At 34.6% G+C, this 17,430-nt stretch overlaps 1 protein-coding gene across 1 annotated transcript in view; it reads right to left on the reverse strand.

Moving 5' to 3' along the window:
• The window catches only part of LOC149792945 (uncharacterized), a 28,235-nt gene that overhangs the window by 1,441 nt on the left and 9,364 nt on the right, over nucleotides 1–17,430 (reverse strand). Inside the window, exons 3-6 of the mRNA XM_089966261.1 lie at nucleotides 12,051–12,356; nucleotides 10,495–10,628; nucleotides 9,111–9,249; nucleotides 2,888–3,004 (exon numbers count right to left, since the gene is read on the reverse strand). Of these exons, the coding sequence (XP_089822387.1) occupies nucleotides 2,888–3,004; nucleotides 9,111–9,249; nucleotides 10,495–10,628; nucleotides 12,051–12,356 (696 nt within the window). The remainder of the gene's footprint in view (nucleotides 1–2,887; nucleotides 3,005–9,110; nucleotides 9,250–10,494; nucleotides 10,629–12,050; nucleotides 12,357–17,430) is intronic.

Consider the following 17,430-nt stretch of genomic DNA (forward strand, 5'->3'; position numbering starts at 1 on the left):
ATCTATGATAAACAAATACTAGCTCTTTTGTTAATATTATTTTGGATGCGTTAGTACTGCAATTTATGCTAATACATGCAATAGAGTGTGCGCATCATTTAGATCATACTACTACTACTACTAATAATATTATTGCTACTACTACTACTATTACTACTACTACTACTACTACTACTACTACTAATAATAATAATAATAATAATAATAATAATAATAATGACACTAATTATAATAATAGTAATAGTGTTTAAATCTGTACAGATAATATTACAGGTAACTAAATTCATATACACATTTACCTGTACCCTGGTAATCATATAATATTTATAGAACCGGATTAGTCATGAACGCTTTCCTTCTTATTTTAGAGAGATTTTGGAGCCCCAACACGTTTTGAGAGCTTAGCTGAGAGGAGTCTAGACTTGTTTATGAGCATTATTTGGCACCTCCTATGAAATTTGAAAGTTTCATCAGTTACAAATTTAGATACAACTAAAGAATTTTTTTTAATTCGACGCACGATTCAAGTAAAACGTCTTTTCAATGTGCGAAACGTCATTTGAATGTAATTACTCTTGTAAGGCATGTGTCCTCCTATACTACATGAGCATGAAAAGTGATATAATACGCACATATTTAAAGGACAATGTACTGAAAACAGATGGCCTTATCCTCTATATTTTATTGTGTTTGCGCTTGGTAATAATAATGAGCAATGTTCATGAAAAAATACATTCGCCGTAAGAAAGCATGATATTTTATTAATTTACTCATGTCAAGTGGAAGATTTTTAAAATGGCAAAATGTACATTTTATTCAGCCACTGCCACAACGGCAGGAACTCTTGTCTTAAACTCCTTGAAAGACGGTATTCTTCATCCTTTCTTCGATTTTATTTTTAGTTGGTAATGCAATACAGATATATCTAAAAGATAATGTCTTGAATGCAGAGGGCCTTATTCACCATATTTGTTTTTGCGTTTGTTACAAATGATGAGCAATACTCCTGAAAGAACACATTGGCCCTAAGTAAGCAAAATATTCTACTAACTCATTCATGTCAAGTAGAAAATTTCTTGTTTAAATCGCAAAATGTACATTTTCAGTCAGCCACTGTCACAACGGCAAGAACACTTGTCTTTAACTCTTTAAAAGACTACATACTTCATCCTTTCTTCAGTCTTTATATTTAGTAGTTAAAGTGTGGGGTTATTTTACCTTACAGGGGCAGCAGAAATTATGTGTTCTTAATCTTTGGATCAATATCGTCCAGTCTTTTCGTTATAAGAGAGATAATGCAAGCACAAAGCTTTCAAAAATAGTTATCTAATTCGATCTTACATGATACTGACATGGCTTCTAAAACTCCTTGCAAATAGTTGTTTTTATTAAATATGACAGATTCATCGTGGAGTCGTAGAGATTATTTTCCAAGCCACGGCATGATACGTTTATAAAATTGGACCATGCATACGAATTATTTGCAAACCGTATATGATCTAACCAATCGTTTATGCGTTTTGTTTGCATCCATAAAAGAAAGGATTACCCCACCTACCAAGCCTACTAATTTGATACTTTCATGAATACTTGCACACTGACTTAAAAAATCGCATTGTCTGTGAATCAACACACTAACTCTAAAAAAGAGACAGATAAACAAATAAAAAGAAAGAGTTCAAGAAACCTTTACAAATACCAATAGGTTCAAAATGATTTTTTAAACCTGCATTATGAACACCACTTTGCTAATGAAACCACTTTTATTTGTTAGTTTTATCTTACATTTATATACTTCTCTCACGTATTTAAATTACAAGGAAACCTGTTGAAGATCTGTTAAAAAAAGGTAAAGTAGCAATGTACTTCATACTTTTATATCTAATTTTTCATGGCATTTTTATAAACAGAACGTTTTTGTAATTGACATCATTGTGATATATAGTATGTATGCATTTTTGGTTAGTTATTTTTGTATTAGTTTATTTTTATTATATACTAAATCTGTGTAACATTGTATGTTAGACGTAACCTTGTCCAAACTAAAAGTCATTTTCTACTAACCTTAATAATTATTTGTATTCATCTGTAAACAACTAATAAACAACTAAAGCATATTCCGTGTATCTAAGCTGACTATGTTGATAATTATTAGCAGAAGCAAATATATTTATTTCAGTCTGGGTCTATCTTATTGCAACGATTGCACTGTGCGCCTGACATTGTCTGTGTTACGCATTAGTTCTTAGGATCTATCAGAATCAATTTATGTTATTTCTGAGTTCAGCTGTTGAAGTGGGATGGGTTTTATTTCTTCAAAATTATTTAATGCAAGTTAATTTTTACTGGAAATAGAGAGTGCTTATTAAAAATAATATTCTTGCACAAACACACGCATATATAGCGAATTCAAACCCGGAATTATGTTCATGGGTTTCAAGAAAATACTGTTAGCACAACAACAAAATACAGGATGCAAAGGCATATTAACGCCTTCATCGTTGGATTTAAGTTTGATTTACACTAAAGATTTTCGGGAACCTTACATTAATAGGACTTGTGTTTGTAATTTTAGGATTATTTTGGGATTTAAATCGCAATGTCGTAAGTTCTTTTTTAACATTTTCACTTTTGTATTCATGGGAAATAAATTATTTGCTTAATTCTACAAACCTGGTATATTTTTAACTATTTTAAGTTACTTATTTTAAGAGCATAGACTCGTAACAGATCTTTAAATAGTAGCATTACGAACAAATTATCATTATCCTAACAAGCATTCAATTGTCCGTCCTTTCACAACTTTTGCAATAACTAAATTTGTATAAACATTTAATTTTTATTCAGAATGTACATGGAACATGACAAATAATGGAAAGAGACTTACGTCTTCTGCATACTCCTCGTCGAATCATACAATCGCCCACAACAACTAGAACCGAACAGGTAGAGACAAAAACCGTTATGATAACCACATTCATAAATGTTGATCCTTCCTGATTGTCTGGGTTGATATGAAATGAATATATATATATATATATATATATATATATATATAATAATAATAATAATAATAATGCAAACACTACTAAACGAGCCGTATTTGTTTCCTCTCAGTACAGTCAACGTGTGAAAGCGGCCTACACAAGTGTCGTCATAATAAAACAATTAATTTAAATTAATTTGAATATAATAGAGCTATTGTGAAAACAGGTGACTCAAAACTCAGCATAATTTGATTTAAGTAGAATATAGTGAAATAAATATTGCACATTATGCCTTTTTAACATAACATGCTCTAATTAGCACATCATTAGAAAGAGTATGGTATCAAGATGCGTGTTCAATTTCCCTTTGAAATACGCTTCAATACTCAGATAATACTGAACTAAATGTTCCTGAATGCAGTCGTGGCAATGGCAAACACGATCTGAGACGCAAAAGTTGATAGAGTGAATCCATGTGTCTTGAGAACATTCCAAGTCAAATATGATAAGATCGAAACTATAGTTAGTTTAATATTTCTAGATAAAACCCTGCCGATCCAATTCAGTGTCTTGGCCATGCACATAACATCTTTTCTTTCCTGAAAAAAATGCATGACCCTTGACGTTGGTACGAACATATCGTCCTCAGGCTGAATATCATGTTCTATAAATTAGAATCACGTTTCAAATGATGGAATTGTTCACGTGATTCCGCTCCTAACACACTGAACATACCAAAATTAGTTTCCGTGTAGAACATCGGTTCTTTTTTGTTCTTCAGGGACACACGGTTACTGTATCATACAAATATGGTGCTACTGGCGATGGCATCTAAATTATTTTGGTGACGATGTTTAGACGTGCATGTTTTTTATTTCCGTCCGGAAAGTGACATCCTCCAAGTAGGAGATCTACTCTGTGAACTTGAAACAAACGTTCAGTATATATCCACGGCCGTTGCATCCTGAATTGTTTGCGTTTCAAAACCGGTTCAGCTTCAATTCGCTCTGTTTGGTTCACTCATTGTTTTTAATGTGCATCCATCATAATGGCTTATATTCCATTGTAGCGCTTTTCTTTATGCAAATTCGAGCAACCACAATGGCGCACCCTAAACATGTCTGATCGTGGACGCTGTTGCTTTTATTCGCTTGATAGAAACATATCATTTACCTGAAGAATGTGAAGCGAGTTTCATATGAAGGAAAGCTTTACCATCTGTAATCACAGACACTACATTTGATCGATGGACACGTTGAACTTGATCCTACATTTTCGAAGAGGCGTATTCCGTATGTGTGCAATATAGATCCAGACGGGAAACGGGAAGCGGTCCTGAGTGATCGACAGACTCAAACGAGCTTGATCTTCAGTTTGGTGATAGCGTTTTAATTTTCCTTACTTATAATCAATTACGTCAGTAATGAATGCATCTGCATTCTAGTTAGGGACATGGAGTCTCGACTTCAAACACATAAGTCTAAACAGCCATTCTAAATTTCCTGAAGTCACTCTGCCTTTTGGTTGAATGAGAGCATAATTTTACAGGCTTAACAAGCTAGTTTAGATCTTAGTTGATCTTGACTGCTTGGTCTTCGGGTGGAGAGGGAGATGACTGCTTTTTGATAGGGATCCATTATATCCTTTTCAAAGTCCCTATTGTTACTTTTCGCCCATACTCTTGACGGCGAATGTTGGATCACACATCATAAAATATGACAAAAGCTCATTACCTCAACTACATTGCTTAACTAAGACGACCGCCCAGATAACCAACATACCATCCTGACTATTTCCACCCTTTTCCTCCCACAAGTGTTATAGTCATGCCATCAGTAATATCACTGTTCCAATTATGATCAATAATACATGCTGTATTGCACAGCAATTTTTATTTTTGTATTTGTTTTAGTTTTTTGTTCGATTGATCTCACGCATACATAGCATTTTGGTATACATTATTAAACCGTAAAATCCCAAACTGTAAGTCATTCCAAACTTAAGGTCTCAGACGTACTCAGAAGAAAAGTTTCATTAACAAAATGGTACTTTACTGCAAAGGCTTCCTTCGTTTCACGTTAAAAAATATGCATTCATTGTAAACAGAGTATATGTATATATCAGTACGTCACGAATTACATTTTGCCCTCTTAATGTATATGTCAAGTGAAAGATTTCCTAAAATGTAAAAACTGACTCAGCAAATAAGGCATTTGAGCCACGATGATGGCTAGACATGTCATACTATATACGATGTTAGAAGCAAAAATAAGTTTTAAGTTAATTAGACATCATGCACAGAATGCGGTGGAAAGGTCAGCATTTTAGCATCAATTATGCTTACCACTTTTATAATCATTTTTAAGTTTCGAATGTAAAGTGTTAATATGTTACTGTGATATTTATATTTTCTTTCAGATCTAAAACTTATTGGTATATAGTCTGACGACAGTAAGTATTTGCAATATGGATGAAACCACCCGTAATATAGATATAAACTGCTTCGTAGAATTATATATGATATATCAATTATATATATATATATATATATATATATATATCTATATATATATATATCTATATATATCTATCTATATATATCTATCTATATATATATATATATATATATATATATATATATATATATATATATATATATATATATATATATATATATATATATATATATCAGCGGTTTTCTTTTGCCCTGTCCATTTCCAGCCACTGCTACCTTAGTAGTTGTTCTTGATGATGTCGCTGTTGTTTCGTTGTTATGACTACCGCAAATAGTGAAGATGTGCAATATGTATTTTTTTCTTGAGCTTAGCCAAAAATACAAATGATATCATGGACCTATATATTAGGTCCAGTCATAATGTGTCGTAACAAGCACGGTATTTGTAGCTAGAAATCTTTCTGGTTTATTCTTTAGACAGATATCAGTCATCGTTCATATTTATTGTTTCCTGTCGTTCCGTGGTAGAAACGTAACTTGTACCTACTTCTCTCTGTCTCTCTCTCCCTCTCTCTCTCTCTCTGAAACAATCACGCTGAACAATAATGGAGGATAGGGTTGCCCTTTCCACACTTTAACATGTGTTGGTCTTATCATGTTTCTTGTCAGTCTGATACCCATTTGATTAGGTTTACCTTCTACCTCATGCTTTGTCACAACCCTATCTTCTAAGGAATACAAATTTATTCCAAGCATTCGTAATTTCGAATTTGCGTCAACATGAGCACATACTATACAATATAATATAATATGTACGATGTATCAATGATATACCACGAGATGTACACATTGTGCATTAAAAAGATGCTAGGCTTGGCGAGTTTCGTTTAAATGAATGATTTATGCAACGAGTTTAATATGGTAAACAATTTCATCGAAATCCTTTCTACTTTCCATTCCCCTTCGGTCTCATCCATTAGGGACAAAATACTGGAGTGAGAGCTGAAAAGAATTTGGGCTGGATGAAAACCTTGAAACTGAACTTACACCAAGTTTGCAACAAGAATATTTTTCGTCATAACGGTATGTGTATGTTTACCCTGGGATTTACCTATAGTGTTTATTTAATCAATGATACAAAATTGTAGTCGACAGTCGACAACATACGGTGAATTTCTTGATTATAAGGCATACATACTGTAATGTATTCAATGCTTTATTGTTGTTATTATTGTTTCATAAACATATTATAATGTTAAAAATTGATTATTAATAACTAAACATGAAAATGTCCAAAGGTCGCGTCTTTCTCTCCCTCTGGACCATCATAGCAAGATATTGGCGAAAGTCCATCAAAGACTAGCGTATATGATTTTCACTTGGATTTTCGCTTGTGTCAGACGACGATATCTCTGAACCTATGACTGATGATAATAGTTCAGTCACACTGTCCAGAGAGAGAGAGAGAGAGAGAGAGAGAGAGAGAGAGAGAGAGAGAAATAAAGAGAGATAGAAAAATAATTTTATGTGGATAGTAATGTTAAGTAAAGCAGAATAATGACTTGGATCAACTGTATATATAAGACGTATTTTAATTACCTCTTGTTGGTTCGTCATTTCGCTTAGTTACTTCGCCACACTTATTGCCATGCGCCGGTACGTGCATGACTGAGCGTTCAGTGTTGGTAGTTTTCTAATGTCTTCATTACAACCATATTCCATGTTTAAATCATAAATGTGTCTTATATTGATTTACCCAATATAAATAGAAACGGAAACAAAAAAATGAAAGTAATCAACTTATCAATATCCAAAGGTGATTGTGAATAGCCACAAAAGGCACAGAACTACAGTTTCCTTTTAATTAAATATTTATTCATCTCATGGTATATCATTGATTCAGCGTACATACTATATATATTTCTCAACTATGTGACAGAAATCTACCTGTTTTGCGAAACTTACTTTTCATATCTCAGTCTAGTTATCTCAGACCAGTCGTCTCAGTCAAGGTGTCCACGCGCTCAGAACCACTTTTAAGAAATAAAACCCTTGTTGTCTTCTGCTGTGCCTGACGTAGTTGTTTTAATATCAGACAACAACAACAACAAATATATAACAAAAATATAAGAAACTAAGGTCAATTCATCTTTGAGAACACAGCATACAAAAACATTTCGAGAGAGACAAAGACACACACGCATACGATGTCGAGCTTTTTGGTATTATGCTAGTTCGTTCCACACAGCATGGTCAGTTTTATTCTATATTCAGGCCTAGGTCAGCACCTTTTCAAGTCAGCGTCATTAAATGTGGCTAAAACTACCTAACTAGTTTTAAATACTTCGGGTGAAACAACTTATGTACTGTTAGCTAGATTTAATGACGCTGACCTGAAAATAACTGTGCTACAGATAGGATAAAATTCTCAATGCTGTGTGAAATGAACAATATGATAGAAAACACTTCTCCATGCATATAGACTATAGACCTATACACTTCATAGCCTCCCAACTCTCTTAACAACTACGGAAAACTTAGTAACAGCCAGAAATGTGTTATGTCAACTATGCTGTATTCTAATTTTGTTAAGCATCTCCACTGTGACCCAGTTGAACCAAAATATACCGACACTATTTAATGACAAATAATGAAATTACCAGCCAGAAGGAATCATTTATCCGTCAACACATTAATCCATAAGCAGATTTTACTGTAACACTTGCCATATTTCCAAGACAGAAAAATATATTTTCAAAGAATCCGTGAACTTGAAAGTGTAGCACATGGTTATCAGCTATGTTCCGTATTTGGAGGGTCTTTTATACACGGGGGTAATTTTACAATCAATATTAAGGACAACACAAGTATGTCACAAAGAGTTTCAACTCCTCCAAAGAAAAGGAGAGCTATATACGATAGTGACACTGATCACTAATTACCCATGAATAATCTGATGCAACATGTTACTCTTCCTTACAGCTTGTACTGAATATAACTACATTAGAGCTGAATTCCCGGTATCGTTTCATTATTTACAATATAATATTTCAAAATTGAAACTGATGAAAATGAAACAGGTATTTTTCAATAAATAATAACTATTTATTGTCAATTTTATATAACATCCATATGTTAAATGTGATAATACCTTATTACTATGCCACATTTTATGATATAATTTTTCTTTGCTCACGCGTATAAACTGTGTACTTTGGATACATCGGTCACACCACAGCGATCATTAACAAATTTGTGTTAATGAGCCGCATGGAAACATTAGCACGTGAACTATATTACACTAGTGAATAGTTCTTTTTTTCTTTTGAGGAACATATTGGGAGAGAACAATAATCTACGCTGGGGTTTGGACCGAGACAAGGAAATCCCAGTCAAGGGGTTACATTATGTCTCGTAGGGAGACTAATGATATAACCCCTTGACTAGTATATATATATATATATATATATATATATATATATATATATATATATATATATATATATATATGTGTGTGTGTGTGTGTGTGTGTGTGTGTGTGTGTGTCTGTGTGAACGTGTCAACATTATAAATAACAATACACATAATCCTTGTTATAAGTTGTGAATTTAAAATTCCTAGAACAGATTATATTAATATATTTGTAATTACAGGGAACTATGTCTTACTCGGATGATTGTGAAATATGAAGTAAGTACAAAAGTCGAATGGGTTAGAAAAGCTGCCACATCTTAGAGCAGGGGTCTCCATACAAGCAGTGTATGTTCCGGTTTCTTGTTCAGGATATAAAATTGCTACAGTGTTGTTCTGTAAAAAAAAAAAAAACGCATATACTTATAAACGGATTATACAAAAACATTACAACCATAAAACAGTGTATTTTATCAAATATAATGCTGATATTTGATGCATACCAAAACTGTTTCTGTTTTGAATTCAGGTTTCTACAAGTTACATGTCGTTGAGTTTCTCTTTCACATTCAATGTAGCAAATATGGTATTTGTATAATCGTTGACAGTGTTCTTTGAAGACTATCTACCCATCAATAGTTTGTTTCAAACCAAATAGCTTGAATTTCTTAAAATCATCTGCGTATCACATAAATTGTGTTATGCAATGAATCATGAATCAAATATTCTTAACAAGTATAACGCAGTATTGCAATGTAGACAGTGTGTAATGGCATTTTATTAAATGCGAAATTTGCTTTTTTGCTTGGATTGAAGAATGTAAGTTCAAATTCATATAATTTTCAATGTCACACTATATACTGTATAAGCTGATTGAAGTGTAATGTTTGAAAAGGTTATTACCTGTTGAATACTAATTTATTCTCCTACACTGCATGCAGATTGTACCCACACATCAATTACCCCAGCGAGTTTGAAATCGTGAAACAAAAGGGATGTAAAATGTACATAAAACTCAGTCATTTCATTCATCAGTTACAGTTTATGACCTGCTTATCTCCAGGGAAAGATTGAAAAAGTTTGGAGTTATTTTGGAGGTTATTGAAGAAGGCATACTGCATTCAGTTTGTTATCTGAAAGAAACAGTACTAGCCCACGCTAATATAGAGGCCGTGCTAGCAAGGAAACTCCCGTTAGGTTTGAAATACGAACAAGGTGACAGAGCTGGTGAACCCCTGGCAAAGACCAGATTAAACCTTATACATACGTTTTGTACGTTTTGTATATCCTTAATGCGTTTAATGTTTAAAATAGGTAGTGTGATATGAAACTGCTCTGGGATATTGGGTGAACACTATGTTGTCAAAATCTTATGAATGACTTAATAGCGTAACAGAAGACAAGCGAATACCGCTACAACCTTAACATAATGTCGAATCGAGGCTTTGTAAGGGACAATATAAGCACTAGGTAGTGACAGTGGCGCATCGGACAAATGAAAAAGGGTCTTTCAAAATCGTTGAGTTAATTATTATCATGTTGGTATCACGTATAGCGTGTAGGCATATAATTTCGGGCTTAGACTAATTCCATTTTTCTTTACTGGGCTGGAGTGCTACCTGTGTCTTAAAGAATACTTACTTCATATGAAGTATCAGCGTAGTGCACAAAATGTACAGAAGCTGCGGGTTTTCCACATTCAGAGCCTTGCAGAGAGGCAATCAAAGTATTGTTCACACGCTTTATTGCCAACTTGCAGTTAGTTGTGGGCGCAACTGCGAAACAGAAAGATTGGTTGCTTTATATGAAGTGCAAACATAGAACTGCTCCGCTTTAGGTTCCAAGATATGTTAAATATGATAATGTTACATCAATCAATTTCATCCAAGCACAATAACAACGACATGAAAAATTTACGGAATTTGTAATCTTTGCATTTATGCTTAATTTAATTTATTTCTTCATTTATTGAACGTTTCTCAGTTTTAATAGAATTTAATAGCAGTGTATTAGCATATTGTTAACAAAACAAAACCGAGTGGTCTAAAGCGCTCTCCGTTACGGATCACTGTCATCTCGCCTCTGTTTGCGCTTGTTCGAGTCTCGGATTCAGCCAACGTGGGTACGTGAGAAAGATTGCCAGTAGCTTCTCGTGGGTCGGTAGTTCTTTCCGAGGTTTTCCCGGGTTCTTCCTCCACCATTAATATTGGCCGCCATGTATAGCCTTTCGTGTGCTGAAAAATGGCGTCAAACCCTACAGCAGCAACAACAAGAAGTGGCAGTTGCATACATCGTCTAATAAAATTAATTGGCTGCAAGCCGCAAACGACGAGATAACATGCTTAATTAAAGTTGATGGTTTCGTGTGTCAGCAACAGTTTGCAAATCCGATGTTAAACGTGCGACGCTAGACTCGCCAAGTCCTCTACATTCCTTTTCTACAGCAAATACATGTGATGAATTTTTAAATAGTGTTCAGTCATATAACAAAATTTACCATTTTCACTATGTGGCATTTGTTTCATTTTATTCATTTAATCAAGCTCAATAACATTGCAACATTGAAAAATCATTTATGTAAGGAGGTCTTGTGAGTGCTATATTTAGTTATTTCACTAGTCTCCGCCAAGAGATGCAGATATGTGAAACTTGTGTCTGTATTATCTTAAGCACTTGGCAGATTTCAAATATAGAATTAAGAGAGAATGAGAGAGAGAGAGAGAACAGAGACTATATTAAGAGCTTTTCCGTGCATTATATCATTTTCTGAAATGCCACCAACACACTGAAATAAAACGCACATACACAGTAAGCAATGAAATGAAGGCTAATAGTACATAATTTACATAATTTGCGGAATTTGCGCAAACTTTAAACAAAAAGGTAATATATCTGATATTAAACGGTGGATTTGTTAAAATCCAATTTTGGATGCTGAATTTATGAGCAAAGGTTTATTTTACAATCTTTGTACTCGTGCATAAATATATTTTACAATCTTTGTGCGCGTACGTAAATATATACTTGTCTCACTAAACCTTTTTAGAGTTAAATTCAATGAGGAAAAACATGCAAACACTTTATTAATACACTAATTATAACTAACAAAATCCTTGATTCGCGCTTAGGGCTTTTGAGGAGAGAGACCGTATTGTACTCGACGCCTCCAAATCATCAAACCAACTATGAACACTCACCCAGCACAATTAACTTCACTTCATGTTGATTCCTGGTTGTGCCGCCTATCTCGTGCAAAATGATGTATTTCGCTTCATCCCCTGTATTAACATTTTGCATCCAAACGTTTCCTTCTTGGTCCAAAAACACTTTCCCAGTGTAGTTGTCAGTTATCTTAGAAATTTTACTCATCCACATCGCAATTAACGTATTACTGTCACCATTTACATACAAAGATGCAACGGTGTCATTTATGTCTAACGAGACATTTCTAAATAATATAACAGACTCTCCGCTGCAAATATATTTAGAAATCAATTCCGCCCCTGTAAGAAAAGAGAACCGATTAAGTTTTATAACAATATGCAATAATAATAATAATAATAATACTGATAATGCTTATTGTTATTATAATTATTATTATTATTATTATTATTATTATTATTATTGGCACAGTGCATATAGATATTGGAGACAGTGTTTGTTCCTGTTTGTTACAGGTTTAGGAAAGAAGTGTCTTTATTGTTGCCACGAGTATCTTCATTCAATTCGGAATATACGAATACTGTTGTATGTTAGTGACTATGGGGGGTTGTTCATCAGACGTGGTTGAACAAATTATTATATACGCTTATCATTATTTGTAAACCTTATTTTAAACTTGTTAAATGTCTGTCTTGATCTTCTGAAACACAAACGTTACCATGATTGCCTAAAGTCACGTTCAATATCCGAGAACATTGATAAGTGATGAACACATGCTCCTTTACATTAAATATTTCTCCATTTGTGTGAGTAATAGTTTTCAATATAACGTATGGAATAAAAAGATAGTAATCTTCGAAGAGGGATGAATAAGCCACAATTATTCTTCCTCAGATTGTGTCTTACTGGCAAATTATTAGAGATATGAGTGAAACATATATAACGAATATGGCAAAGAATTTTAAAGTAGATTACTATCTTAGAAAATAATTCGTGGCAATAATTGTTATCAGGATTAACATTTGATTCTAATGCGGATTGTTATAAAAGAGTTAGTTTCATTATAATTGGCATTTTGATGTCTTTAGTATTCCCTTGTAAATGTCTAACACTTTAAACCTTTTCAACTAGTTGAATCTCGTAGACACTCCCTAATTCAGGGGACGGAGCAATTGGTCCTAAATGTCACTGAAATACGAGAGTGAGGCGCAGATTTGAGACATAAATCTAAGAAGAAAATAATACAATATTATCAGGTATTACAAATAAATAACAGCAAGATCAGATCATAGTTTTCCTATTAAGTGATGTGGAGCAATTCCAAATATATATATATATATATATATATATATATATATATATATATATATATATATATATATATATATATGCCATCAAGCATAAGTAAGCTAATAAGGTGCAAATGAACGGTTTAAGGAAGTCTGATCGCAGCAAGTGGTCTGGCTCGACGTCGTTTTAAACAATAAGGGATATAATAAAATGTTTAAGCGTATTTATGATCCCGCATTTGAAAAAGACGCGCCCGTCCTCAAAAATAAATCAGTGCTTTATTATCAGATGTTATGCACATTTATTTTAATTGTTTGTTTGTTAGTTTTAAATTTTTTATTTCATTACATGTTATAGTAATGCAACATTTTTGCTGCACTAAACCTTGTCCAAAACTAAGTTTATTTCTGCTTGACCTGATTGACATTTTTTATTTTTGAAATTCATTTATGTAATGATCGAAATGAATAAACATGTTTCTAATACCAGAGATACAATGACCGGTGAACGCATAACAAAAATATGTAATTCTTATATTGTGAGAACCAGCGTCTTAAGATGACGTCGCAACGAAGTAGTACGTGGACGGCAATGACACCACAATTGGTAATAGACTAACCACGATGTGATCTGAATATGATTCTCCTGTAACCACGTTTATAAAATTTCGAAGAAATTTTCAGAAGCTTGATAAACTTGCCGATGAATAATTTGGAATTCCAATGGTCATCGATTTAAAGCTCGCTGTAATTAACAAAAATCTTGGTGATATATCCAGCATTAAAACACAATTGAAAGCGATTAACACAACGCTCGGAGATATATTTTTCAGCGGAAGCCCGGACGTCGCCGAGCGCGTCGTAAAGTTTGATGCGGGTGTAATACATACAACCCCACCATCAGTGCTGTATATACGGTTGGGTATGGATCAGCAATATGGTCCAAACGCGATAATACAACCAAGCACACAGCTGATCTCACCTGCGTATACAGACTCTCAGTGTGCAGCTCTGCGAAACTTAGGACATTTACGATATATCCAAGGCGTCATTCAGCGAATGAATATTATGGAACCGTGTCAATCATTCCAAACCAAAGTACCGAGGAAATACTCATAGTGGATCCCGAAGATGAAAAAAAAACGTAGTGATGTAATGCAGGTGTCTTGAATTTCTCGCTCTAACACACCAATGTATTACTTGAATATGGATTCGCGTACGAATCTCACACATTCCTATAAATAAAATCAAGTTTATGCGTGGAAGGTATCGCTGGAAAACATCGACGTGTTCACGATTAAGCAAAAACAAAAGTACACGAGACTCATGGTCGTCATCGACAACGTTGTATTTGCGGTGTCTACTGTAGTCGCTGGAGCAACAATGTTAATAGGTACATGATCAGTAACGTACGTGATGGTTCCAGCAGCAGGAATTGGTGTGTCTGTATGCATCGCTGTTGCTTGTATTTTTAGTATTATCGCGAAACACACAACTTTCAAGATGTGCGAGTAAAAAATAATATCATCGATGATATCATTGGGTCAAACGAGGGTGAAATATCCGATGATGAATTTTCTGCAATCGGTGATATTTATCATTATGAGTGTAGGTCATAGCGGACGACATGGTCGCCGCCATTTTGCGAATTGCCCCATTTATAATCGGCATAAATAATAACGACCAGATTATTTATAACACAATGCCGACGACGGCCACATTGATAGCAGCGACTTCAACGCAGCCGTATTTCGATATTAATTTCCTATACCGATATTTGAGCTTGCACTAACACAGTTACGAGTTTATTATAGTTAGCCAAACATCAGAGCAAAATCATTAGGTGGATTATCCGCTAACAATTGACTGGTATTCTAGTATAACAATAAAGATTACGGTACCGAAATACAAGTTCCGGTCTGGAATGTCGTTGGCATTCCAACATAATCATATCAAATTGAGCAAATCAGTGTGAACTTCGGCGTAGAATTAAATCAATAACATGAAAAGAATCAAAAGTTGATATCATGGTAATGAGCCAACGTTGATTGCCCCCAATGAAATATGAATGCCGGATTAAGCCGTTGACATATATCAGTCGCAGACCAGAACTGTGTTGGGGTAACCTTTGCTAGCGCCAACTTCTGCTGGACCCCCACAACCACAACCACAATGATATGATTTTATTTGACGAACATAAATTGTTTAAACTTCCAGAGTAAAAGGGACACTATAAATGGGCATATCTGAAAATCCGCCTCCCTCCCCGAGATGGTCGAAAGATCATATATCGCGTCTGTTGGTCGACAAAAATAGGCATGGCGATATGATGGCGCACTGATGACAGAATCAGCAATAGGCGATATATTTCTGAAGGAAGAGTATCCGACAATTCGATAGCAGAAGAATATCAAAATGTACAAGGCGATCTGTGAGCCACATCTGAGCAAAACATACTAGAATATCCGAATGATAATCTTAAACGAAAATCATTGAGACAGTACAAAATCTCAAGGAGGTCTGATTGAGAATCTTATGGAAAATCTTCAATAGAAAAGGCTATTATATAGGGCGATAGTGAGGTTGCAGCTGTTGTAGAATACACAAAGTCATTTTTTTAAGCATTATAAGATATATGAAGCCCAATTGCGTACTTTCAAACTGCCTGTGTTGGACATCGATTAAATACAAAAGGGTCCCAATGATATAATCAACTAATATTTTCCATTGATTGAGGCAGCATGAAGGGCGATAAAACACCACCAAATATTCTCAAACATAGCAACGATCCAGATGGTGGTGGTCGTCGTATATTGCTGGGTATATTTAATATTTGTTCTGTAATTATTGTCTGTGACGCTGTGGATGGTAGGTATTAGGCGGCATACAACGGATCCCATGCAAAACAAGGATATGTTTATTATAGCTTTCTACAGCGGTCCCTCCCACCGGCTATTTTATTTTGTCAGTGCCTACTAATCCTGTTTATTTTCGATGTCACAATCCGTCCTTATTACGATTTCATCTTATTGATCAAGTGGACATTTACTGGACGCCCTCGGTGAAAAATTAGCGATAAGTTTGCATGCCATAGATAGACCGTGAGCGACCGACGGTGACCAGGTTGTCCTCACCGTAAACGGCACGAATAAACAAACAAAAAAAATTAACGAGCACTCCGAATAAACAAAGAAAAGAGACATTATGTTATTAGTTTTCGTACTGGGCCGCCTAGGCAGTCTATAATTTTTTAATCGGTACACTGCCCCGACCCCACATACAGGATAATTCATATCCGGAATAACCACGTGCTTAGAATCCTTGGATTCTGCTTCCATGGATTCCGAATGATTGGTTGATTGCGTGCAATTATAATGCAACGATTCCACCAGAAGCATCTTTATCTCAGTTCGGCGTACACCTACAAACATTTTGTTTCATCCTCTCAAGGCAGCGCGGATCTAACATGTTACTATGGCCCTTGGCAGTGGAACGAATTCAACAATTTTTGTATTATGGTTGACCCGTACAATCGACGTTGTCATTGATTGCTGGAGTAATTTGATAAATCGATATTCTGCCGCGAATGTATATCTACCCTCCTCCCGTCGCTCTTGTAACATTTCAAAATCGTCGTTGATTTTTTTTTTGGGGGGGGATCAAGTTGACCCATGAGTGTAATACCATTCCTTTGCAATTTCTCTTAATATTTTCGCGTTCTGTAATACAATAAATTATTTAGTTAAGCGATTTACAACTCACCAAACGGAGATGGGAGTGCTCAGATGATGTGCATTAGTGTTTTTTTCCTGGGATTTAAAACAGGTTGTTACTGTAAGCTGATGATGTTTCATATATTATTGTATGGCCAACAAGATGTGTACTGGTCAATGTAAATTTGTGATTGGACCCTCCCCCCAGCGAAATCCAAGATTGCCAAACGACATCCTAGCAGGTGTAGAGGGCGATCCATGTGAATTGACCATCCCTGGAATAATGCCTTTATAGATCAAGAGATTAACATTAAACATAATTACCAGTTTACTTTCAGCTTATATTCACACTATCTTAACCATGTTATGTTGTCTCCTCAATATATAGAAATAGCATTCGTCCGTGGTGTGCT

The sequence above is a fragment of the Sinohyriopsis cumingii genome, chromosome 8 (assembly GCF_028554795.1).
Source record: "Sinohyriopsis cumingii isolate HCF-2022 chromosome 8, ASM2855479v2, whole genome shotgun sequence".
Taxonomy (NCBI): domain Eukaryota; kingdom Metazoa; phylum Mollusca; class Bivalvia; order Unionida; family Unionidae; genus Sinohyriopsis; species Sinohyriopsis cumingii.